Raw genomic sequence first — 26,838 nt, 5'->3', positions numbered from 1 at the left:
AAATAAAAATCCAGAAAATCACATTGTCTGTTTTTTTAACAATTTATTTGCATATTATGGTGGAAAATAAGTATTTGGTCAGAAACAAACAATCAGGATTTCTGGCTCTCACAGACCTGTAACTTCTTCTTTAAGAGTCTCCTCTTTCCTCCACTCATTACCTGTAGTAATGGCACCTGTTTAAACTTGTTATCAGTATAAAAAGACACCTGTGCACACCCTCAAACAGTCTGACTCCAAACTCCACTATGGTGAAGACCAAAGAGCTGTCAAAGGACACCAGAAACAAAATTGTAGCCCTGCACCAGGCTGGGAAGACTGAATCTGCAATAGCCAACCAGCTTGGAGTGAAGAAATCAACAGTGGGAGCAATAATTAGAAAATGGAAGACATACAAGACCACTGATAATCTCCCTCGATCTGGGGCTCCACGCAAAATCCCACCCCGTGGGGTCAGAATGATCACAAGAACGGTGAGCAAAAATCCCAGAACCATGCGGGGGGACCTAGTGAATGAACTGCAGAGAGCTGGGACCAATGTAACAAGGCCTACCATAAGTAACACACTACGCCACCATGGACTCAGATCCTGCAGTGCCAGACGTGTCCCAATGCTTAAGCCAGTACATGTCCGGGCCCGTCTGAAGTTTGCTAGAGAGCATTTGGATGATCCAGAGGAGTTTTGGGAGAATGTCCTATGGTCTGATGAAACCAAACTGGAACTGTTTGGTAGAAACACAACTTGTCGTGTTTGGAGGAAAAAGAATACTGAGTTGCATCCATCAAACACCATACCTACTGTAAAGCATGGTGGTGGAAACATCATGCTTTGGGGCTGTTTCTCTGCAAAGGGGCCAGGACGACTGATCCGGGTACATGAAAGAATGAATGGGGCCATGTATCGTGAGATTTTGAGTGCAAACCTCCTTCCATCAGCAAGGGCATTGAAGATGAAACGTGGCTGGGTCTTTCAACATGACAATGATTCAAAGCACACCGCCAGGGCAACGAAGGAGTGGCTTCGTAAGAAGCATTTCAAGGTCCTGGAGTGGCCTAGCCAGTCTCCAGATCTCAACCCTATAGAAAACCTTTGGAGGGAGTTGAAAGTCCGTGTTGCCAAGTGAAAAGCCAAAAACATCACTGCTCTAGAGGAGATCTGCATGGAGGAATGGGCCAACATACCAACAACAGTGTGTGGCAACCTTGTGAAGACTTACAGAAAACGTTTGACCTCTGTCATTGCCAACAAAGGATATATTACAAAGTATTGAGATGAAATTTTGTTTCTGACCAAATACTTATTTTCCACCATAATATGCAAATAAAATGTTAAAAAAACATACAATGTGATTTTCTGGATTTTTTTTTCTCAGTTTGTCTCCCATAGTTGAGGTCTACCTATGATGTAAATTACAGACGCCTCTCATCTTTTTAGGTGGTGGAACTTGCACTATTGCTGACTGACTAAATACTTTTTTGCCCCACTGTATATACATATATATATATATATATGCATATATATATATATATATATATGTATATATATATATATATGTATACTGTATATTATATGCATATATAAAGCATGCAATACCATATGGTGTTTGTGTGTATATGTATTTATATAAATATATGTTTTTGTTTTTGGTTATTTTTCTGATTAGTTGTATCGAGGAAAGGTTTACATTCTGTATGTACTTTGTGGTTGTGTTACGTTATACGTTATAGTGCCACATTATTGTTTTTGGTGCTTCCACATAAAACTATGAGTGATGGATAATGTTTCCGTGTTAAGTATCTTAGCTCAAGTTCTATATAATTGAACGTGGGGAAGATAAAGTTCTGCAGAAGAGGTGTGGTGTTTCATAGGAAGTGGTGTTTTACTTTTAACAAAGAGGCCTTTTGTGCCAGAAAGCGGTGTCACGTTGTTAACCTCAATGAAGTCAGCCAAACCCTGAGGACAGTTTGACATCTATTTGCACTCCTCAATTCAGTTATTGAAAATAGTATTTTCATAGACTAACACCTTGGTTTATGTTTCAACCTGTTCCCACGGACATTGGGTCTTCTAGATCTGAATCAGCCGAGTTTTCTAGGTATTGTTACAAAGTGTTTTTCCAAATATTTTTGTGTTTTTCAACAATCAAGTATAAAACATGATAATATGTTCCTTTTTTCAGGGCAGTGAGCTATACAGGGATCCTTCAAGTTACATTGTCCTCAGATTGCAAAATGTTCAGTGGTAAATTATTTATCCAGACAATATCTGCAGAGCAGGAACTGATTTTAGAGATGGGGTGTTGTGTATGGAGCAGACTTGCATTATTTTGATTATTGTGAAAGAATTCAAGAGGTTCGACAAAGAAATTAAAAAAAACTGTCCAGCACCTCCAAACAGAATGAAGCAAGTGTGAACAGGTGCAAGCTGCTAAGGCTACGTTCACATTAGCGTTTTGCGGGGCTGCGTCGGGCGCAGCCGCGGCGACGCATGCGTCATGCGCCCCTATATTTAACATGGGGGCGCATGGACATGCGTTGTCTTGCGTTTTGTGACGCATGCATCTTTTTTGGCGCAAGCGTCAGGGCGCACAGGACGCAGCAAGTTGGATTTTTTTTGCGTCCAAAATCATGCCAAAAAAGGACGCATGCGTCACAAAATGATGCGTTTTGCATGCGTTCTTGTTTGCGTCGTGCGTTGCGTCTCCGACACAGCACCGCACAACGCAAATGTGAACGTAGCCTAAGACTGTAAATATATACAGAATAAAGCATACAGCAGCACTCTCTATGCGATAAGGTGTATGCAAACATTGAAGTAGACAGCTTGAACGGCTTCGCTTAGTTATTGGCTGTAGTTCTGTAGACAACAACAGACACCAGACCATCGGCGGACACTCAACACTGGACCCGCGCAGGGTAAGTAAAGTCCCAAAGCCACAGTTTTTTTTTTTTTACTACTGACAGAGCTTTTAGGAGAAACTTTACTGAAAGGGAACAACCTCTTTAATTTCTTTTATATTAATCCTAAAATCCCCTTATATTAATGACCCCACAGCATGGACTAGAATTGGACATTCTCCATTTTTAATGATTACTATCGGTCAGTAAAAACCAAACAATCAGAACTGTCATGTGAATAGCCACAGAGAAAATAATTTGCTTGTGTGCAGTCAGTTAAAAACACGTACGACGAACACTGAGAAAACATTTCTGAGCAAAATTTGGGGACATTTATTAAGCTTTTTTGTGTCAGTTTTCTACATAAAGAATGAAGTAATAATATTAATAATAACTTGGTACATGCTTACTTTGAGCCAAAAGTTTTGATTTTTCCCCCCAATTTAACATCACTTTTGACTCTTTTCTGAGGAGTGTTTTGGGTCGTGGCAGGAAGGGGCACAGGACAAAATTGAAAATCCAGGTTTACCAGAATTTGTAGCAGAGATGGCACAGATTTCATATTATTGTTCACAGAGAGCCCAAAATGTGCCAAATGTATTAGGTGGCATGAGTTGTGATTGATTGCTATTGCTATGGGCAGTAAAGACAGTTCTTTTAGATAACGTCCATAAATCTTCCCAATAGTCTTTTATTAGCTCATCCTGAAATACTTCTCTAAAAGATATTCTGCTAGAAGCCTGATTGTAAGGAACGCAGGTAATGAAACTGGTGAGTGAAAAGTTTTCAGAGGCTGGCACATTGTTAAATGCTTTCCTGAAATATTCTATAAGCATTCCAAGGGGTTGCCCACTACTTAGATATTAATGACCTATCCATGGGAAAGGTCATCAATATCAGATCAGTGGTGGTCCGACACCTGGCAACTCCACCATTCAGCTGTTGCCAGCTCCAGTGCTGGCTAGATGTTAGCAGTGTACAGTGTGAATAGACCTGAGCCGCAGATCTCGGCAATGGTCACTAAACAGTCTACAGAACTGTGCTGTTCTGACTCTGTACTGACCCAGGAACCACCGCTGATAATAGTTGATCAATGGGAGTGCCGGGTGTGAGGCCCCTAATATATACGGATAGGTCATCAATATCACAGGCCCAGACAACCTCTTTAGCCAGACATAAGCTGCTGTATAATAGGCTATTAATAGGAGAAATTTCAATAACAGCATTATATAATGTAATTCCTTAATTTAATATTTAGCATGAATCTCCATGTATATTATCATGATGTTTACGGTATTACAGTCTATGCTTTGTAAAGGGAGCCGTGACTCCCAAAATGCAAATTAAACAACTTAAACAGGTATATATGAGAATTAGCCACTATTACATTCATACCAGTACTACATGTTTTAATGTTTTAGTGGCTGAGAAAATATAGACGTGAGGTAGCTTTGGCGCACCTTTGACAGGACTAAGGGCTCAGCTTTGGTGCACCCTTCACAGGACCCAGGGCTCAGCTTCAGTGCAACCTTGACACGACCAAGGGCTCAGCTGCGGTGCAGACTTGACAGGGCCAAGGGTTCATCTTCGATGCAGCCTTGACAGGACCAAAGGCTCAGCTTTGGTGCATCCTTGACAGAACCAAGGGCTCAGCTTCAGTGCAGCCTTGACAGGACCAAAGGCTCAGCTTCGGTGCATCCTTGACAGAATCAAGGGCTCAGCTTTGGTGCAGCCTTGACAGCACCATGTTCTCAGCTTTGGTGCAGCCTTGACAGGACCAAGGGCTCAGCTTTGCTGCAGCCTTGACAGAACCAAGAGCTCAGCTTTGGTGCAGTCTTGACAAGACCAAGAGCTCAGCTTCAGTGCAGCTTTGACAGGACCAAGGGCTCAGCTTCGGTGCAGACTTGACAGGACCAAGGGTTCAGCTTCGGAGCACCTTTGACAGAACCAAGGGCTCAGCTTCAGTGCATCCTTGACAGGACCAAAGGCTTAGCTTTGGTGCAGCCTTGACAGCACCAAGAGCTCAGCTTTGGTGCACCCTTGACAGGACCAAGGGCTCAGCTTTGGTGCACCCTTGGCAAAACCAAAAGCTCAGCTTTGGTGTAGCCTTGACATGACTAAGGGCTCAACTTTGGTGCAGCCTTGACAGGACCAAGGGCTCAGCTTCAGTGCAGCTTTGACAAGACCAAGGGTTCAGCTTCTGTGCACCTTTGACAGGACCAAGAGCTCAGCTTCAGTGTAGCCTTGACAGGACCAAGGGCTCAGATTCAGTGCATCCTTGACAGAACCAAGGGCTCAGCATTGGTGCAGCCTTGACAGGACCAAGAGCTCACCTTTGGTACACCATTGACAGCACCAAGGGCTTAGCTTTGGTGTACCCTTAATCACTAATCCCATATCATTATATATGGGAAGAAGAAGCGATCCCATACAATTAAAACCAATATTTATTAAATAATTCTATTAAAATAACACAATAAAAAAGCAAAGTAGACCGCAGGGGTGTTGTGAATAATGTGGCCAAGCTCCCTCCTGTGGTCGAGAGTGGTACTTCGGCTGGTTCTGTCTATGAGCTTCCTTTGGTGGATGAGAGTGGTACTGCGGCTTCTGAGTTTCCTTCCTCAGGTGATGAGGTTAAGTCGTTAGGTGCTGCTCTATTTAACTCCACCTGGTGCTTTGATCCTGGCCTCCAGTCAATGTTCTAGTATTGGTCTTGCTTCCTCCTGTATCGTTCCTGTGGCCTGTCTATCCTGCATAAGCTAAGTTTTGCTTGTGTTATTTTTGCTTGCTATTTTTTCTGTCCAGTTTGCTTTATTGGTTTTTCTTGCTTGCTGGAAGCTCTGAGACGCAGAGGGAGCACCTCCGTACCGTTAGTCGGTGCGGAGGGTCTTTTTGCCCCTCTGCGTGGTTGTTTGTAGGTTTTTGTGTTGACCGCAAAGCTATCTTTCCTATCCTCGGTCTATTCAGTAAGTCGGGCCTCACTTTGCTAAATCTATTTCATCTCTGTGTTTGTATTTTCATCTTACTCACAGTCATTATATGTGGGGGGCTGCCTTTTCCTTTGGGGAATTTCTCTGAGGCAAGGTAGGCTTATTTTTCTATCTTCAGGGCTAGTTAGTTTCTCAGGCTGTGCCGAGTTGCATAGGGAGCGTTAGGCGCAATCCACGGCTACCTCTAGTGTGGTGTGTTAGGATTAGGGATTGCGGTCAGCAGAGTTCCCACATCTCAGAGCTCGTCCTTTGTTTTTGGTAATTGTCAGGTCACTGTGTGTGCTCTGAACTTCAATGTCCATTGTGGTTCTGAATTACCTGTTCATAACACAGGGGACACCAAATTTACAAGGCTGTAACTATATTAATTACTGAATAGTCACCAGACAATATGAATACATATCTACACTGATATAATGGAGGACTATGGCAAGCTACACCAACAATTAGCGGTATAGCAACAAAAAAGCCGAAGCATGAATGTTATAATATAGTTGCTACCTACATAAACATATAAAATACATAGCACAGTGGCTTAAGTATAGGCAGCAAACATGAATACCAATGTATGTGGCCAAAAAATATCCATCCAAATAAACCCAGCATAAACATCTATAACATAACTGGCAGAAAGAGTGTGTATACCTTGCATGGATGGCATCCCCTCACCCCGACGCGCGTTTCGCCTCCTGCTTCTTCCAGGGGCTCAACTTTGGTGCACGCTTGACAGAACCAAAAGCTCAGCTTTGGTGCATCCTGGACAGGACCAAGGGCTTAGCTTTGGTGCACCCTTGACAGGACCAAGGGCTCAGCTTTGGTGCAGCCTTGACAGAATCAAGAGCTCAGCTTTGGTGCACCCTTGACAGAACCAAGGGCTTAGCTTTAGTGCACCCTTGACAGAACCAAGAGCTCAGCTTTGGTGCACCCTTGACAGAACCAAGGGCTTAGCTTCGATGCACCCTTGACAGTACCAAGAGCTCAGCTTGCGTGCAGCCTTGACAGGACCAAGGGCTCAGCTTCTGTGCACCTTTGACAGGACCAAGGTCTCAGTGCACGATAAAGTCACAGTTTTCTCTGCTGAAAATCTAGCATAGCTCAGTTGCTGATCTGTGTATAACCTGGTCCACCCCACAGCTTCTTTGTACATTGTATATTGACAGTGAGCTACGAATTAATGCTGAGGGTGAGGTTAGACTAACCTGCACGTGCCAAGTCGCCCTGTAATGATAATCTCCACCTGATAAAACACATAAACACATTCAAACATCAAATAGAAACAACCACTTATTAGAGCGCAGTCAGACAGCCACATAAATCGTACTGAGATCGGACCGCAATTCTCGGACTGGTCATGACTCTCCTAACCTGAGTATGACAGCTGCATAGAAATATATAAAGCTGTCATGCTTGGGCCTGGAAAGCCGCCGGCTAGTCCGTGCATTGCAGTCCGATCTCAGTCCAATTTATACGTCCTTCTGACTGCGCCCCTAATTAGACTAGTTCAAATAATAATCATTGCTTCTTGTACACCATCACCTGGTGAGTTAGCTTGATAGACACTCTCATATAAATCCCAACCACAGTCCCTTCAGCAGGCTCCCAACTGCTATGGTAACCCCATGATTACACATGTGCATCAGCATCCCTGCCCTTTAAATCCTGCCATCAGTGATGGACAGTAATAGTGAAATGAATAAACAGCAGCCATTGGAACTAGCTGTTACAAAGCAGATGCATGCTGCACAGCACAGCTGACATCTGCCAGGTGCAGGCTCCGCTCCTGAACCTGCTCCATATACCCCCTGTGCTTATGTGGAATAAAATCCATAGCATGGTGGACCATAAACATGCTAAATATTAGGGATTTACATAATATAAGATCATTTTCTGAATTTAGGAGGAACCATTTAATTTGAGCATGTAAATATTCTTTTAGAACTGTTGACTGTATTGGCATTTTCTATAATTGATTTTTCTTCACACTGCTGCAGAGAGATAACACACTGGATCCTGACAGTCTACAACTAGAAGCCACATTTGAAAACATCTTTGCATTTGGCTGTAGCAAACAGCGTGTTCTGACCAAAATAGACACGAATTACATGGACACCATGAACCACATCCTGAAGCTGGAAGTCTGTGATCTTCCACATGTAAGTCTGCAGTTTTATTAGTGCATTTGTACATGTTTTCATTCTCTTATCTTCTAGTAGAAAACTTTTTGCACTTATTTTTAGCCAATTGTTTTGTCTGGAAGCCATCTTCTTGGCAAGGAAAAACTTCTACAATCAAAGGTTCAGCTAAGCATTTCTCCAGATGAGAAGGAGGACACGATGTTGGCTTTGGCCTTGTATGATCATGGGGAAAGACCAACACAAAATTATTCACTAAACTTACAGGTAAGAGTATTAGTTTACTGGAGTAGCATTCACAAGAACACAAGAAGACTATAACTACTTGAAATTCCAGTGATAGCCATGTTCCCACCATCAAGTTCTTCTTGACACCTGTGAAAATTGCTTAGATATTGGTGGAATTTTATCGGAGTTTCCAGTTAAGCCTAGTTTATTGTATGGTTGGTATTATCCTTCTGTGCAGTTTTAGGGTGTCACGGATCCCTTCTCTATTGTGTCACTTATTCGTCACGTGCCTGCTCTCACACGTGACTTGGGGTTTTGCCTGCAATGGTTAATCTATCTCCCCACTCTCAGTCCAGCATTCAACCTCTGTCCTATGCTGTAATGGGAGCATAAATCACACACCAACCCAGGCCACACACCCGCTCATACGCGCTGCCACCACTCATCGAATACACAGGCGATGAGTCCTGGAACTAATAATACTAATAAAAATATGTCTATCACTCATAAGGCTCACACACCATTTGGCTATGGATTCTTTTAGAACATTCAAGGTTCAACTTTTTATAGTTTTATACTTTAATAGCAAAAAGTTCAATGCTTACAATAAGAAAAAGGTATAAAAATACGATAATAAAAAGACATACAACTTATGCAAACAATGTCAAAATAAACAGGAGAAAACTTACAGAAATTATCTAACTGGTAGTTGCTTTCTGCTCCCTGAGGGAAGGAAGAAGGTACTGTAGATTGGATCACATCAGCTTCTCAGGCTGCCCCAATCATGTGAACACAAATCTCTGTCTGCAGCCTAAGTTTACAACTTTGGTCTGAGGTCAGGTTTCTAGACCGGCCTCCCAGGTTAATATCATAATTGCGGTCTGTTTGATTGGGCACGGCCACTCTACTAATGAATATATATTATTTTCCTCTGGAGACACATGTGAGATGCTTCCCAGGGATAGCTTCCCTCAGGCCGCAATTTAGCATCTCTCCTCCAAGACCTAGAAGGTGCCAAATGTTGCTTTTCTTTTCGGCCCTAGCTAGACCCCCTGGTGAGATCTGGAGACAGAATTTCTACTATTCCCAAGGAAGTACCTATTAACACCTAGGTGCGACTTGCCTTCAGGACAGATGTTACATTATCACCAGTCACACATATAACCCTAGACATATGTCCCTACACACATATATATATATATATACACATATTTCACCGCATAGGGTATAATAAAATGTGAGAAAATTAAGGGACACAGGACCCTATGAAGTTGGTAATTTTTGATAACCCTTGAATATTTTAGTTAAAAGCATCATCTGCAGTTCAGATTGGTTTCAATGGAAAATACATGTCATCTCCTGCCATTCGGCAACTCCTGCTAGAGGGGAAGTTTCATGACAATGACAAATGGACCATGAGTGCTTCCAGTGAGCAGAGATGCTTTCAGCTGAAATTCGGACAACACATGACAGGTAGAGTATTTCACTACGTGAGATGAATAATGGATTCTTTCATTGAATTGTGACTTTTGTATAATTTGCATGGATACTTTTAGATTTTATGGACCTCATTTACAAATGATTTGCCAATCCCAACATCTTTTTTTTTTTACATATGTGATTCCTCTTATGTTTCCATGTTTGCTTGAGGATGTATTTTTTTATTTTCCATTTAATTTCTGCCATAACAGCCCTTATGTTTAAATAGTTTTATGAACAAGAGCAATAATAAGAGTTTTTGACAAGTCAAAAGTAAGAAAAGGTTGAATTCTAGAGATGTTTTTGAGGTGTAGGTGACATGAGGATGTATGGGGTGAATGAAAGAACTGTTCCAAAACATGTCAGAAATGATGACATTTTTAATCATATGATCAAACATTTTAACTATAGGTTGTCTTTATTTCAATGATTCCTACATCAGGGAATGGACTTTGATTAGTTTTGTCCTAATGCAATAAATAAAGCAAAACCTTTTTATATGACTCAGGAGTCATACACCTTTAATACATTTATGGTCAGATTTTGAATACTGTTTTTTGGTTTTCATATGCAACCCCAAGGCAAAATACTCAGTGGTAAGCATAAAGTGTTATGGGTGTAATTTTCAACTGTATACGAAAACTGTTAAAGGCAGAATTCTCAGTGGTAAGCATAAACTGATATACCGTATTTTCCGGATTATAAGGCGCACCGGATTATAAGGCGCACTTTCTATGAGCGCCTTATAAGCAATCTTGTTTCATATATAAGGCGCACTGGATTATAAGGCGCAGCGATTAAAATTGCTCAGACTGCAAGTCAAAATTTATTACACTTTTTAACAATAACTTGCAACTGGTTCAGCTGTAATTGCAAATCAAAACGTTTACCGTACTTTTTCAGTTCATTCCAGTTCATTCCTCCACCAGAAATCCATCAAATCCGTCATCTTCAGTGTCGGAGTTGAACAGTTGGGCGATTTCGGAATCAAGCATGGGGTCCTCCTCTTCATTATCCGAGTCGGTCTCGTTGCTGCTGCTAGGCTCTTCAGTGGTGATTCCAGCCTTCCTGAAAGCTCGGATGACACTGGAGACTGATACATTCTTCCAGGCATCCACGATCCACTGGCACATAGTGGCATAACTCGCACGGCGTTGCCTCCCTGTGTTGGTGAATGTGTGGTCACCTTCTGTCATCCAATGCTCCCATGCAGCTCGCAATTTAACTTTAAATGACCTGTTGATGCTGATATCTAGCGGCTGGAGCTCTTTGGTTAATCCACCAGGGATGACAGCAAGCTCCGAATTAGTTTTCTTCACTTGGGCTTTGACAGTATCGGTCACGTGGGCGCGCATCGAGTCACAGACCAATAGGGATGGGGATTTGTGAAAAAAGCCACCCGGTCTCTTGACGTAGACCTCCCTCAGCCACTCACTCATCTTCTCCTCATCCATCCAGCCCTTTGGGTTAGCCTTAATGATGACACCAGCAGGAAAATTTTCTTTAGGCAAAGTCTTCCTCTTGAAAATTACCATGGGTGGTAGTTTCTGGCCATTAGCCTGACAAGCGAGAACTACAGTGAAAGATGACTTCTCATTTCCTGTGGTACGTATAGATATCGTACTGGTCCCTGTTTTCTCAACAGTACGGTTTACGGGGATATCGAAAGTGAGGGGAACCTCATCCATGTTAATAATGTGTTCTGGCTGGATATTCTTTTCATTTATCTTGGTTATGCAGTAGGTGCGGAAAATGGCCAGCTTCTCTTCATAATCCTTTGGTAATTGCTGGCACACAGTAGTTCTGGTGCGAATGGAGAGATGACGCCTTTTCATGAAACGAAAGCACCATGAAGGACCTCCTCGAAAGTCCTTGATCTCCATGTCACGTGCTAAAGCAGTGGCTTTGAGTCGAATAGAGACAGTGGAGACGCTTCTACCTGCGTTTCTCTGTTCCATAACCCACTGTTCAATTTTGTCCTCCAACTGTGGCCACCTTGCTTTGTTTCCTCGGAAACTCAGTTTGGTCTTCTTTACTTGGCGGAGGGCATCTTCTTGTTTTCTCCACTTACGCACCATGGATTCATTAATGTTGAATTCTCTTGCAGCTGCCCTATTTCCATGCTCTATTGCATAACTTATAGCTTTAAGCTTGAAACCTGCATCATAAGCATGTCTCTTAACAGGAGGCATTTTTTGGGGTAGTGGGTATAGTTAACGCTAAAGCACAGATATATTGCAAGGATCCTGCGCACAGAGCTGTAAGTATCACTCAGTGTGGCTCCTGACTACGGTGGCCGTAATGCTCAATCCATTTATGGATACTGTAAAAACCCAAGTGAAGAATAAATTCATAGGCGCACGGGGGGGAGGAGCATGGTGTGTGCTGTGGTATGCCGCTGCCGACCCCTGCCGCCCACGATAGAGGTAAAGGATCCTGTATGAACCTCTCTCTTTACTGTCGGGTTCATATATAAGGCGCACTGGATTATAAGGCGCACTTTCTATTTCTGAGAAATTCTCAACATTTTATGTGCGCCTTATAATCCGGAAAATACGGTAGTTGGAATTTTCAGCAATAAACATAAAGTTATATAGGCAGAATTCTCAATAGTAAGCATGAAATGATATACGGTAGGCGGAATTTTCAACGGTAAACAAAAAACAATATAGGCAGAATGCTCAAAAGTCAGCATAAAGTGATATAGGCAGAAGCCTCAGTGATAAGCCTAAAATGATATAGGCAGAATTCTCAGAGATAAGCATAAAGTGATATAAGCAGAATTCTCAGCCGAAAACATAAAGTATTAAAGGCGGAATTCTCAGCGGTAAGTATAAAGTAATGTAAGCTGGATTCTCAGTGGTAACTTAAGTATAACGTGATATAAACAGAATTTTCAGCTGTAAGTGTCATGTAATGTAAGCTGAATTCTCAGCGGTAAGCAAAAAGTGATGTAAGTGGAATTCTCAGTGGTAAGCATAAAATGATGACAGCGGAATTCTCAGCAGTAAGCATAAAGTGATATAAATAGAGATGAGCGAACGTGGTCTTGACACTCAAATATCACTCAAGTATTTGAGTGCTCGGATATGCTCAGCACTCGACAAGCATTGACTGATGCTTGGATTTGAAGCTTGAATCCCCGCCCTGCATATTTGGCGCCTGTTACACAGGCAATGAGCATGTGGCGGTTGCCTCCCAGTTGCTGCAAGGCCATAATAACCATCTTGGTAGTGGCATTACTGTGATTGGCTTGCTGCATTACTGTCACTGACGCTATTGCACAGCTCAGGGACAGGTCTATTTGGAGGAAGAGAGCAGTTATCCAGGCCTGTGTGTGTGCACAGTTTAATTAATCAGAGTTCTCTAGTGTTGATACTGGTGCTGATGCTGAACCATAATACTAACAGTACGTCTAAGGGCTAATCTTGTGCTTTGCTGTTTGTACCAGATACATTCTGCACTTAGCCTGAGGTTAAAAAAAAAAGTGCTATATTGTCATCCATAGAGTATTACGTGCTTTGTGTTACATTGCATTATGGTGGTATATAACACTTAAAAAAAAGTAGACATTTTTTTCTGGATTCAGTAAGTCATTGATAGAGTATTACGTGCTTTCTGTTAAATTTCAGTGGTATATAACACTCCATAAAAGCATTGAATATTTTTTTAAGGACTGAATTAGTAATCCATACAGTGTAATGTGCTTAGTGGGCAACAAGGCACCAAAGTTGGCAGAATCCCGCGAAACTTCCAGGTTGAGAGACCTGGGGAGTATCAATGTCAGACAAAGGTGGCACAACAGTGAAGGTAACAGGAACCTGAGGCCCAGAACCGTCCTCTTTCCCAGAACCTCCAAGGCCCGAATCCAGTCCGCAGCCTTCACCCCTTCAGTTCTTACGGACTGTAGATGGGAGAGACAGGATCCAGCAACTAAGGAGCAGACTGTGGGGCTTTGGCTGGTCAGAAGAGAGGAGGAGGTGAGCCAGGACCAGGGCTGGAGACATGCTAGTGGCCCACTAGCCATAAGGTACCGAAAGTTGGAGGTCGTTACGTACGACCTTCAGTGGAGATGAAGATCCATAGAAGAGTTTGGGACCAGACATAACATCTTGTTAAACCAGCTGGGCAGTAGAGACGGAACCCTTCCCTCGAAAGCTGCAAGAGCTGACAGCTAGAATCAGGGTCGATTTCCTCAAAATGGAAGGGCAACATCATTGGTATGCGGTGGGTGTGATTTAAGAAGGAAAGAAGCAGGATGAACTCTTCTTGCAAATGAATGGGCCTGGGAGAGGCTCCTTGAGGCAGCTCAAGACGGGGCTACCCCCCGAGACATCGGACTGTTCTTGTGGTTCCTTACCTACTATGTGGGAGAAGGTGATGGCGCAGGTAACATGCGGGCTGTCATCTATATCTTCATATCTGGGGCTCTGGCACAACTTTAGGCTGGGTCACTTACAGCCTAGGCATCTGGGAATAAGGCTTCAGGACGCAGGTGGAGGCAGTCACCCCAGCCTCCCAAGGAAGGATATGAAGAAGTGGACACCTGAAGTCGATTACCGTATTACCCCCCTTATAATGTTTTGTGGCTTTGTACTTAGTGAAAAACATTTATGAGTATTGGAGACTGGAGTACTACATTTGTTTTCTTTGCTTTGCACTTTGTGCAAAGTCTTTATGAGTGTAGGAGTACATCAACGAGACTTTAAAAATATTTGAATGAGGCACGCCAGTTGTTGCCTTTCAGGGGCCTATGGATGACTTGAAGACCCTTCTTATAATTTTTTACCTGGCTTTGTACTTTTTTTTTTGCAAAGCCTTTATGAGTGTAGCACTACATCAACTACACTTTCAAAATATTTATGTTCAAAAATGTTTCTGGAGTGAAGTTGTCATCCATAGAGTATTGCGTATTTTGTGTTCCATTACGGTAGGATCTAAGACTAAATAGGTAAAAAAAAAATCTGGATTGAATTTGGCATCCATAGCGAATTATGTGCTTTGTTTTACATTTCCAGTATATGTAACACACCAATAAAGGGTTAAAAAAAAATCAAAGCAAAAGAGGGGAGAAGCCAGCGCTGCCTAAGGTTAAAACGCAATACATAAAGTGCAAATGCACATATTAATTTCTAACTGTATTTTCAAAATGAGACATTTAGCAAACAATGCACTTTTCATATTGCGTTCTGAACACAAGCAGCGCTGGCTTCTCCCCTTTTGTTAAAAAAATTTCTAGAGTGAATTGTCATAAATAGAGTATTACGTTCTTTGATTTACATTTCAGTGGTATATAACACTAAAAAAAAATTGTTGAAAAATTCTTCAAGATTCAATTAGTCATCCGTAGAGTATTACATGCTTTCTGTTTCAATTTTGAAGCAGTACAGACACAGAGGGCTATTACGTTCACGTAGAGTGTGTGAACAGATGATTCGAGGGCTCTGGTTTTGAAGAAAATTTTGCATGGGCAAAACTGGGATAGTTAAGTTAGTATGTTGAGGTGATATGCCAGTCTTTATGCATAATACAGGGTGTACCTGAATTCCTCTGAGTCCATAATTTTTGACACTTCTTGCTTCCTTCATAAATTATTCTGAAATTGCCCATTTTTTTAAATTAAAAAAATATATATTTGTTTTACTTAAATTATTATTTTTTTTAAATTCTTTATAAATGTTGCCTTATATACAAGTAACTAGATGGTGGCCCGATTCTAACGCATCGAGTATTCTAGAATATGTATGTATGTATGTACGTTGCACTTAGCACAGCCACGTAGTATATAGCACAGCCAATAGTATATAACACAGCCAAGTAGTATATAACACAGACAGCCACATAGTATATACCACAGCCACGTAGTATATAGCACAGCCACATAGTATATAGCACAGCCATATAGTATATAGCACAGCCACATAGTATATAGCACAGCCACATAGTATATAGCAGCCACATACTATATAGCACAGCCCACGTAACACAGACAGCCACGTAGTATATAGCAGCCACATAGTATATAGCAGCCACGTAGTATATAGCACAGCCCGCGCAATATATAACACAGCCCATGCAGTATATAACACTGCCCACATAGTATATAGCAGCCAGGCAGTATATAACACAGCCCACGTAATATATAGCACAGTAGTATATAACAAGCAACAGGTATTCTAGAATATGTATGTATGTATGTATGTACGTCGTGCTTAGCACAGCCACATAGTATATAGCACAGCCACGTAGTATATAACACAGCCACGTAGTATATAACACAACCACGTAGTATATAACACAGCCATGTAGTATATAGCACAGCCCCGTAGTATATAGCACAGCCATGTAGTATATAGCACAGCCACGTAGTATATAGCAGCCAAATAGTATATAGCAGCCACATAGTATATAGCAGCCACATAGTATATAGCACAGCCCACATAACAAAGACAGCCACGTAGTATATAGCACAGCCACGTAGTATATAGCAGTCACATAGTATATAGCAGCCACGTAGTATATAGCAGCCAAGCAGTATATAGCACAGCCCACGTAATGTATAGCATAGCCCACGCAGTATATAACACAGGCCACGTAGTATATAACACAGCCCACGCAGTATATAACACTGCCCACGTAGTATATAGCAGCCAGGCAGTATATAACACAGCCCACGTAATATATAGCACAGCCCACGTAGTATATAACACAGCCCACGCAGTATATAACACAGCCCACGCAGTATATAACACAGCCCACGCAGTATATAACATAGCCCACCTTGTATATGGCAGTTTAGGCACCATATCCCTGTTAAAAAAAAGAATTAAAATAAAAAATAGTTATATACTCACCCTCCGTCGTCCACCGAAGCTGTCCCGACGCGTTCGATGCGGCCGCCAGCTTCCGTTCCCAGAGATACATTGCGAAATTACCCAGATGACTTAGCCTAGGCAGCATCAATAGTAAAAAGTTGGTCCGGGATGGGGCGACACACTGGCACTGACTGGAGGAGAGTAGGGAGCGGCCAATTTGAGACCAGACTAAGCCTGTCGCCTTCCGGCCGCGACCAATCAGTGATGCGGGATTTCCATTACAGACAGACAGACGGAAGTACCCCTTAGACGATTATACAGTAGATTATCCAAGAATACATTTTTGAACATTCTTTTTTTCTTGTAAACTGCAAGTTTTTCTTGTAAACTGCAATTTTTAATTTTGCAACGAGATATGAACCCTCCCCAAGATTAAGATGGATTGCACAAATATTTGTTGAAACTTTGTATACTGGGAACGATTTTTTTTAATGGGGCTCTTTAAAGCATCTTAGAAGTCAAAGCCAAATTCATGGCACAAAATGTTTTGCTATCGGTGAAACGAAAGAATTATCTGATTCAGAAGATTGAATGCCGAGCACAAGTCAATCAGATAGTTATTTAAAGAACAGAAAGGACAGAACATGATGTTGCCATTGGAGGTGGCATTGTTCTCACCTGTGGAAGGACAATTTCTCCTCTGCAAAACTTAGGTCGGTTATTGAAGAGCGTACAATGCATCGTTCTCAGTTGATGTTTATTAAACAAAACAATTTCGACCTCAGTGTTCAATTTTATGTGTTTTCTTAGGAAGTTCGGAGGAGAAGGGATTAGAGCTCGGCGCTTGCACCGACTCCAGGAATTTAGCTACATCGGATATTTATATGAATATTAACAGAACACTGGAAAGATTAGGACACTTTGTCCTTTCGACAGTCAACCAGAGTCTAAGTTTATCTTACCAAGGATGTGGAGAGAATGTAGCCAAAGCCGAGGTGACGTATACTCCACGGTTCGCTGTGGTTATTTAAAGATTCTCTATATTATCTTATACAATAAGATTATCAAGTCATTCCTAGACTTCTTTTCTACTGAGAAAGCAAATAAGGAATTTGTAGCTCTAAACGAAAAACCGGCACATGTAGCAACTCACAGTTTTATGTACTACTTGAATTGAGACCACGTTCACACTATCAGTATTTGGTCAGTAATTTACATCAATATTCGTAAGCCTAAACCAGGAGTGGGTGATAAATGCAGAAGTGGTGACGTGTTTCTATTATACTTTTCATCTGATTCTTCCACTCCTGATTTTGGCTACAAATACTGATGTAAAACAGTGGCCTTACACTGGAAGGTGGACGATCAGCCAATGAATGAGCAAAAAGCTTGTTCATCAGGTGAAATGATCTTTTGCACAAGAACATTGTTCTCCAAGGTGTAAACAGCACTTGCACTGCCTAGAACCATGGCAGCCTATATGCACTGTTCGATCTATTACAGATTACTCAGTGTGCACCATTTATTGCAGTTAGTCGGTGTAAACAGGCTGCCTCTCTATTCATTCTCTATGGGACTACTGGATACAGCTGGGTGCAACTCTTGGCTATCTCCGCAGTCCCATAGAGAATGAATGGAGCAGCAGCCACTTCTCTTGTGACTGCTGAGAGTATAACTGGTCAGACCCCCGCTGATCTAACCTGTAGATAGGCGATAACATGTTCCTACTGAAATACTTTTTTAAAGTAATTCTTTAAAAGTGGTTTCTCACTTTGGGGCGTATTTATCAAAACTGTCAAACTGCCATCCAGCATAGCGATTTATATTACTGATTGATAAATCTAATTTGTCGACTTACTTTGTGCCAGAAATTTGCATTCAAATTTTAGGGTATTTTTTGACACACTGTGTCACATGTAAGGCTGCGTAGTTTCTCAAACAAAGGACAAAGTGTCTAAAACGTATGATAAATGTGGTTCCAATGAGGAAAGACAGGTTTTTTGGCACAAATGATGTCACCTTTCTGGTGCAATTGGCTAGATAAAAATGTCCATTGTTCACTGATTAGCAGATTTCTGTGTACAATGTATATTGACAGTGAGCTGCTAATCAGTGCTGGGGGGTGTGGTTGGACCAGGGCTCATGTGGGCACCAGTCCTGGCAGTGATAATCTCCTGCTGATAAAACACTGATATTATTAAAACAACAACACACAGCCTTATAAGTGATACATCCCCGAAATCTTTGTCTCAGCCCTACTTCATGCTGCCCCCAGATTACATAGCAAAAAGTTTCTGACAGATTCCCTGGAGCCCAGAAACATGTTGCAGTGAATTCTATGTAGTAAATGAGCACCACACTATACACAGTGCTCAGGTCATGTAGAAAATAAATTTCTAAGTTGTACTACATATACATAAAAAGAATCACAATACGTACGGCACAAATGAAACCACTTGTGGTTTTGTCATGCTATCTAGAATATTAAGGCTATGTTCACACGTTGCATTTTTGCTGCATTTTTTTTCTGCACGTTTTTGCACCAACGTGATACCTGCAGTTTTTTTTTGCTCCGCTTTCCCACTTTTTGCTTACTATAGGTAAAAAAAAATGCTGAAAAAAATCCTGAAAGAAATGACATGCTGCAGTTCTCAAAAAACCACAGCAGCTTTCCAAATCAGTGAGGAAAAAAACAACTATTGTGTCGTCTGAAATCTTATAGCCTTTGCTAGTAAAAGCAGCGAAAGCGCAACATATGAACATAGCCTAAATCTCCATTTTCCTTTTAGAAAAATATTCATAAATATTCCTCCCAGATATAAATGGCGCTGATGGATTCATAACATTTCTCTTCCGTTTTAGAACATACTAGGCAGCCTTGCATCAAGTTTGAAAATAAGACTTGCAGAGATGAATAAAAAATTTGAAGTATACGTTGGCGGAATCCAGAAAACTGTGAGTAATGTATTCAATTTTACAAAAATGTTTCATTTATATTTTTGTTATCAGTTACTACTTGGACAACTTCTTCTCATTCTCCTCGCTTGGCCCCAATAACATAATAGGGATTTTCCAGGTCAACTTTCTTATACAAAAAAAATAGAAAAACTGTAAATTCAGCTGATCACTCACTCCTGTGTTAGGAATAAGTATCCCAGGAAACTTCCAGGATAGACGGTCTGTGGTCGGGGTGTGGTGCACTGGTCTGACTTCCAGGTGAAAAACTCTCGAATGTTCCAAAAGGAGATGTTCTCCAACATCAAAGTTAAGTAGCTACAGCTTAGACTTTAATCATATAAGACAAAAAAAATTGCCATGATTAAAAGGTTCTTCTACCCGAAAAGAGTAAAAATTATGGCTTTTTAATATGTGTACATTCTGCCAATTTTTTTGTCCTATATGAATAAAGGCTAAGTTTTAGCTATGTTCCTTTGGTGCTGGAGAGCATCTCCTTTAGGACCATTGAGAGCAACTCTTCTTATGTCATATTTTCCACTCAAAGAATATGTTCACTGAAAATCATTCTACAGTTTATATACAGATATAGCATACACAAGATGCTGAGCAATTTTCTAAATATATTATATTACTCATTCTGCAACAATCTGAGAGTTCAACTTTTCATAACCCAGGGGAAAAGTTAGTTTTCACTACATCAAATTACTGTTACAGACCTGATATAAGAAAACAAATGACCAGAGCTAGATTCATGCAGACAATCGGCCATCACTGAATGCTAGGAGATTAGTGTGTAACTGCACTTTCAGGTGACTTTGCATAATAATCTGTCGTGTGTGTAAAATGGTAGAGAACAGTAGCCGTGGGCGAGTTGCTCTTCCATGTCGTCCTGGCACTCTACAGGAAAAGATGGGTCCTGGCTGGGTGTTGGTGTTAGTGTTGTGAGGGCCTTGTGCCTGTGCCGGACACCTTTAGCCGATAGGTCATGACTGGGTGTTGGTGTTGGTGTTAGTGTTGTGAGGGCCTTGTGCCCGTGCCGGACACTTTTAGCCGATAGGACATGACTGGGTGTTGGTGTTGGTGTTAGTGTTGTGAGGGCCTTGTGCCTGTGCCGGACACCTTTAGCCGATAGTTGCGATAAAACTTGGCACACACAGATGTATAGATGCAGTGAATAAAATTTAATGAGGTATCGACCATACAGTGACGTTTCGGTCTATAACACAAGACCTTCATCAATGTACCTCATATAATTGATATGAGATATTTGTGTCAATTGGGGAACCAAAGTCCCTGTGCGGAAATAGCTCCTTTTTTATGGGTGGAGGTGGCCACAGGTGAGGATAATAGGTCATGACTGGGCGTTGGTGTTAGTGTTAGTGTTGTGAGGGCCTTGTGCCCGTGCCGGACACCTTTAGCCGATAGGTCATGACTGGTCGTTGGTGTTAGTGTTAGTGTTGTGAGGGCCTTATGCCCGTGCCGGACACCATTAGCCGATAGGTCATGACTGGGTGTTGGTGTTGGTGTTAGTGTTGTGAGGGTCTTATGCCCATGCCGGACACCTTTAGCCAATGGTTTTGGCTATCCAGGACCACGAATTCCACAGACTAATAAAGGAGACTATGGTTCAAACATGGGGACTTTACTGAACTTGATAAGAGTTATATACAAGGGATAGCGGATACACAGTCTTAAGCAAGTTTCCTTCATAGTAAGAAGCCTTTTTATTCCCATTGTATCCTTCTTCTGTAGGCTACTCCAGGGCTCTGCAGCTTATCTGTATGATCTTCACGTCACCACAACCCAGCTTCTAGGCCACAGTCCTGATCAGCAAGTTTCTCTCACCTCGTTCAGCGGTTCCGCGTCCTATCACTATGGACACTCTGGATCTACTACTCGGGTCCCCCACTAGTCCCACTCTCTCAGTACTCTATAGGTCCGTTACCATTGGCACTAGCAAGCTCCTATGTTTCTCGTGACTCAGCATCTTACCCGGTAACGCCTTCTGGAAAGTCTCTCAGTCTCATCAGTAACTCTCTTTAGGATCTCATTATTCCTCATTCCAGTATCTTCTAGTTGTGGATCACACCTTAGCAGCACTGCACACTTGTCGCTCTCCAAACTCTAACTCCTATCTGACTGTCAGGAAGTAGTCCCACTGTGGACTAGCCCCATCTCTTAACTCTTACTTACCCTGCTGTCTGTTGCTGGGCAGAAATTCCCCACAAAACATTATTTTACAGTCAACTATCTACATCCAATACTATACACTAATGTCACTATCTATGTCTTATCCAACACTATTCACATTATACGTCACACTTATGTATTACCTCTAGATTACTCATGCACGAAATATTATCATATCCCAACACATTACCAAAGCAAACATATTACATTTCACAAGATATACAAAAGACGCATAACACTATATGCACAACACGATTGATGTCTTCAGGGACACGACTGTGGCAGTCCTGTCCACACCCCTTACATGAGGAATAGCGAAGAAGAAAGCTTTATCACTCACATACAACCCTGTATAATACATTTGAAAGTAATTAAGCTTTTACTTTTACATTATAATGATGGAAGACCAAATTATTTGTCTCCTCTTTATGTGTGTGATATATGTTTTTTTACATGGAAATAACCAAACAAGAACATTCTATGATTTCGGCCCTCTTTATTCATATATTTATTCTAGTTTAAAATATAATTTTTGTGACTTTTGTTTATTGCGTATTGATTATTTATTAATTTATCTCTATTTTTAAGAGGCTGGGGCTGTCGAATTTGTAGCTGTGCCACTTTTTCTTTCGGAGACCATACATAGGGATCCTAAGCTAAGACTTTTTTTTAAAATTGTGTTCTATAATTAGCCTTAAAAGATAAGGATTCTAGGAACTGATAACGAATCACTCCGTCCACACTTCTATGAATTATCAGTGAGGGTTCATTCTTGTTACCTGATCACCACATACTTAGAACAGGAAGTTCTGTATGGCCCGTTCATGAGGCTGGAACCTCTGAGGCAGTTGAACGATTAATCTCACAGCTAACAATTTCATATAATGTTGGTTGTTGCTAGATCTTGAAAATTTTACTGGCAGACTGAACTACCTAAATGTAATTGTATACATAAAGTGTAATATATAAAGTAGATATAAAAACTCTACACACACCTGCTAAAGTTCTATGGTTTTTTTATGTTAAAAAAATCATATCAGGAAGAATCATTTTAGAATTTTTTCACCTTTGATGTCACCTATTATCTGTCCAATTCAATTGAAAAATAAACGGAAATATTTTAGAGTGAAATTTGAATTTATTATGACGCATTCAGTATTTTTGGGTAGCCGTCTATGGCACATCTAGAACTGGAAATCTTTGCCCACTCTTCCGTGAAGTAGCACTCAAAATCTGTCAGATTGCGAAGACATCTCATGTGCACAGCTCTTGTGTACCGTCCACATGTGTTCAAAAATAGAAATGTTAATAGCTTAGTTTTTTATCAATTAACAAAGTACAAAGTGAATAAACAAAAGAGAAATCTACATGAAATCAATATTGAGCTTGACTTCACTCTGTTTATAGTGTATAATGCACTCCCCATAGTCCTGCATATAGTATAATACACCACATAGTCACCACCATAGTCATCACATGTTATAGGGAAAATGCTAAGTACTACATCTGGGCAATAAAAATGAAAAAAGCCTATACAGAATGGGTGGAATAGGGCTAAGCAGCAGCACATGTGAAAAAGACTTGAGTATACTAATACATCATAAACTGAACATGAGTCAACAGTGTGATGCAGCAGCAAAAAGGCAAATGCAATTCTGGGATGTATTAACAGAAGCATACAGTCTAGATCACGTGAAGTCATTATTCCCCTCCACTCCTCTTTGGTCAGACCTCATCTGGAATACTGTGTCCAGTTTTGGGCACCACATTTTAAAAAAAGACATCACCAAATCGGAGCAAGTTCAGAGAAGAGCGACCTACCAACCATGTCCTATGAGGAATGGTTACAGGATTTGGGAATGTTTAGCTTGCAAAAAAGAAGATTGAGAGGAGACTCAATAGCTGTCTACAAATATCTCAAGGGCTGTCACATTGTAGAAGGATCATGTTTATTCTCATTTGTACAAGGAAAGACTAGAAGCAATGGGATGAAACTGAATAGGAGGAGACACAGATTAGATACTAGAAACAACTCTTTGACAGTGAGGGTGATCAATGAGTGGAACAGGATGCCACGAGAAGTGGTGAGTTCTCCTTCAATGGAAGTCTTCAAACAGAGGCTGGACAGACATCCATCTGAGATGGTTTAGTGAATCCTGCATTGAGCAGGGGGTTGGACTAGATGACCCAGGAGGTCCCTTTCAACTCTACCATTATATGATTCTATGATAGTCCTCCATATAATATAATGTACCCCAATATTCCTCCATATAGTATAATGCACCTTGATATATAATACAAAGGTCATAGGCCTCCATACTAGTATAATACACAACTCATATCCTTTATATAATATAATTCACAGGCCATAGTACTTCATATAGTATAATGCATAGCCCATAGTCCTCCATATTAGTATAATACACAGCCTATATCCTTCATACAATATAATGCGCAGCCCATAGTCCTCCATATAGTATAATGCATGCCATAGTCTTCAATATAATATAATGCACAGGCCATAGTCCTCCATATAGTATATTGCACAACCTATAGTCATCCACATAGCATGCTGCATAGCCCATAGTCATCCACATAGTATAATGCACCCCTCAGTTGTCCATACAGTATAATGCACTCTACCTAGTTCTCCATACAGTATAATGCAATAATGCACTCCCAATAGACCTCCATACAGTTTAATGCACTCCCCTTAGTCCTTCATAAAGTAATATGCACCACATAGTAGTCCATATAATATAATGCACTCCCTATAGTCCTCCATATAGTATTATGCACTCCAAATAGTCCTCATCTAGTATAAGGCACTGCCCATAGTCCTCCATATAATATACTGCAGAGCCCACTACGCTACGCTACTGGCAGGAGTGAACAGCAGTTTTTGTTGGTACCATATTTGGGTACATATGATTTTTTGGTAACTTTTTATTCCATTTTTTTTCTTTATCGCTGTTACCATATGGGATAAAAATTACTTATTATGCAAGATCAGACTTTCAGATGTGGCAAACATCATTTTTGGAATGAGAAGAGTGATAAATTTAACTTTTAGAATTGCAATATATTTTTGTTTTTTTAATTTCGTATGAGGGCCAGCAAGTTACTTCAGCACCCTGCGATCATCGATGTTCATCCCAACCCCTTTGCTGTAACCACTTCAGAGTGAGATGTGTAAAGAGATTTATTATTTTTTGTCATTACACCTTGTTCCAAATTATTATGCAAATTAGATTTAAGTGTCATTAAGATTTAATTGTTTTGTTTTTCAAATAAACTCGTGGATGGTATTGTGTCTCAGGGCTCAATGGATCACTGAAATCAATCTTAAACACATGTGATAATTAGTTTTCCAGGTGATTCTAATTAAAGGAACACTACTTAAAGGGACACTGTCACCTGAATTTGGAGGGAACAATCTTCAGCCATGGAGGCGGGGTTTTGGGGTGTTTGATTCACCCTTTCCTTACCCGCCGGCTGCATGCTGGCTGCAATATTGGATTGAAGTTCATTCTCTGTCCTCCGTAGCACATGCCTGCACAAGGTGCAATCTTGCCTTGCACAGGCTAAAGATTGTTCCCTCCAAATTCAGGTGACAGTGTCCCTTTAACCCCTTTACCCCCAAGGGTGGTTTGCACGTTAATGACCGGGCCAATTTTTACAATTCTGACCACTGTCCCTTTATGAGGTTATAACTCTGGAACGCTTCAATGGATCCTGGTGATTCTGACATTGTTTTCTCGTGACATATTGTACTTCATGACAATGGTAAAAATTATTTGATATAACCTGCGTTTATTTGTGAAAAAAACGGAAATTTGGCGAAAATTATGAAAATTTCGCAATTTTCCAACTTTGAATTTTTATGCAATTAAATCACAGAGATATGTCACACAAAATACTTAATAAGTAACATTTCCCACATGTCTACTTTACATCAGCACAATTTTGGAACCAAAATTTTTTTTTGTTAGGGAGTTATAAGGGTTAAAAGTTGACCAGCAATTTCTCATTTCTACAACACCATTTTATTTTAGGGACCACATCTCATTTGAAGTCATTTTGAGGGGTCTATATGATAGAAAATACCCAAGTGTGACACCATTCTAAAAACTACACCCCTCAAGGTGCTCAAAACCATATTCAAGAAGTTTATTAACCCTTCTGGTGCTTCACAGGAATTTTTTGAATGTTTAAATAAAAATGAACATTTAACTTTTTTTCACAAAAAATGTAATTCAGCTCCAATTTGTTTTATTTTACCAAGGGTAACAGGAGAAAATGGACCCCAAACATTGTTGTACAATTTGTCCTGAGTATGCCAATACCCCACATGTGGGGGTAAACCACTGTTTGGGCGCATGGCAGAGCTCGGAAGCGAAGGAGTGCCATTTGACTTTTCAATGCAAAATTGACTGGAATTGAGATGGGACGCCATGTTTCGTTTGGAGAGCCCCTGATGTGGCTAAACATTGAAACCCCCCACAAGTGACACCATTTTGGAAAGTAGACCCCCTAAGGAACTTATCTAGAGGTGTGGTGAGCACTTTGACCCAACAAGTGCTTCACAGAAGTTTATAATGTAGAACCGTAAAAATAAAAAATCATATTTTTTCACAAAAATTATCTTTTTGCCCCCAATTTTTTATTTTCCCAAGGGTAAGAGAAGAAATTGGACCCCAAAAGTTGTTGTACAATTTGTCCTGAGTACGCGGATACCCCATATGTGGGGGTAAACCACTGTTTGGGTGGATGGGAGAGCTCGGAAGGGAAGGAGCGCCGTTTGACTTTTCAAAGCAAAATTGACAGGAATTGAGATGGGACGCCATGTTGCGTTTGAAGAGCCACTGATGTGCCTAAACATTGAAACCCCCCACAAATGACACCATTTTGGAAAGTAGACCCCCTAAGGAACTTATCTAGAGGTGTGGTGAGCACTTTGACCCACCAAGTGCTTCACAGAAGTTTATAATGTAGAACCGTAAAAATAAAAAATCATATTTTTTCACAAAAATTATCTTTTTGCCCCCAATTTTTTATTTTCCCAAGGGTAAGAGAAGAAATTGGACCCCAAAAGTTGTTGTACAATTTGTCCTGAGTACGCGGATACCCCATATGTGGGGGTAAACC

General features: G+C 40.9%; 1 protein-coding gene across 1 annotated transcript in view; it reads left to right on the top strand.

The window, feature by feature from the left end:
• LOC138646122 (uncharacterized) overlaps positions 1 to 26,838 on the top strand; it is a 437,282-nt gene that overhangs the window by 356,022 nt on the left and 54,422 nt on the right. The window contains exons 60-64 of the mRNA XM_069735585.1: positions 7,880 to 8,041; positions 8,126 to 8,287; positions 9,553 to 9,721; positions 17,353 to 17,537; positions 19,405 to 19,497. Coding sequence (XP_069591686.1) covers positions 7,880 to 8,041; positions 8,126 to 8,287; positions 9,553 to 9,721; positions 17,353 to 17,537; positions 19,405 to 19,497 — 771 coding nt within the window. The remainder of the gene's footprint in view (positions 1 to 7,879; positions 8,042 to 8,125; positions 8,288 to 9,552; positions 9,722 to 17,352; positions 17,538 to 19,404; positions 19,498 to 26,838) is intronic.

This window comes from Ranitomeya imitator, chromosome 7 (assembly GCF_032444005.1).
Source record: "Ranitomeya imitator isolate aRanImi1 chromosome 7, aRanImi1.pri, whole genome shotgun sequence".
Taxonomy (NCBI): domain Eukaryota; kingdom Metazoa; phylum Chordata; class Amphibia; order Anura; family Dendrobatidae; genus Ranitomeya; species Ranitomeya imitator.
Note: the sequence above shows the minus strand (reverse complement) of the source record. Positions and strands in the feature narration are given on the sequence as shown.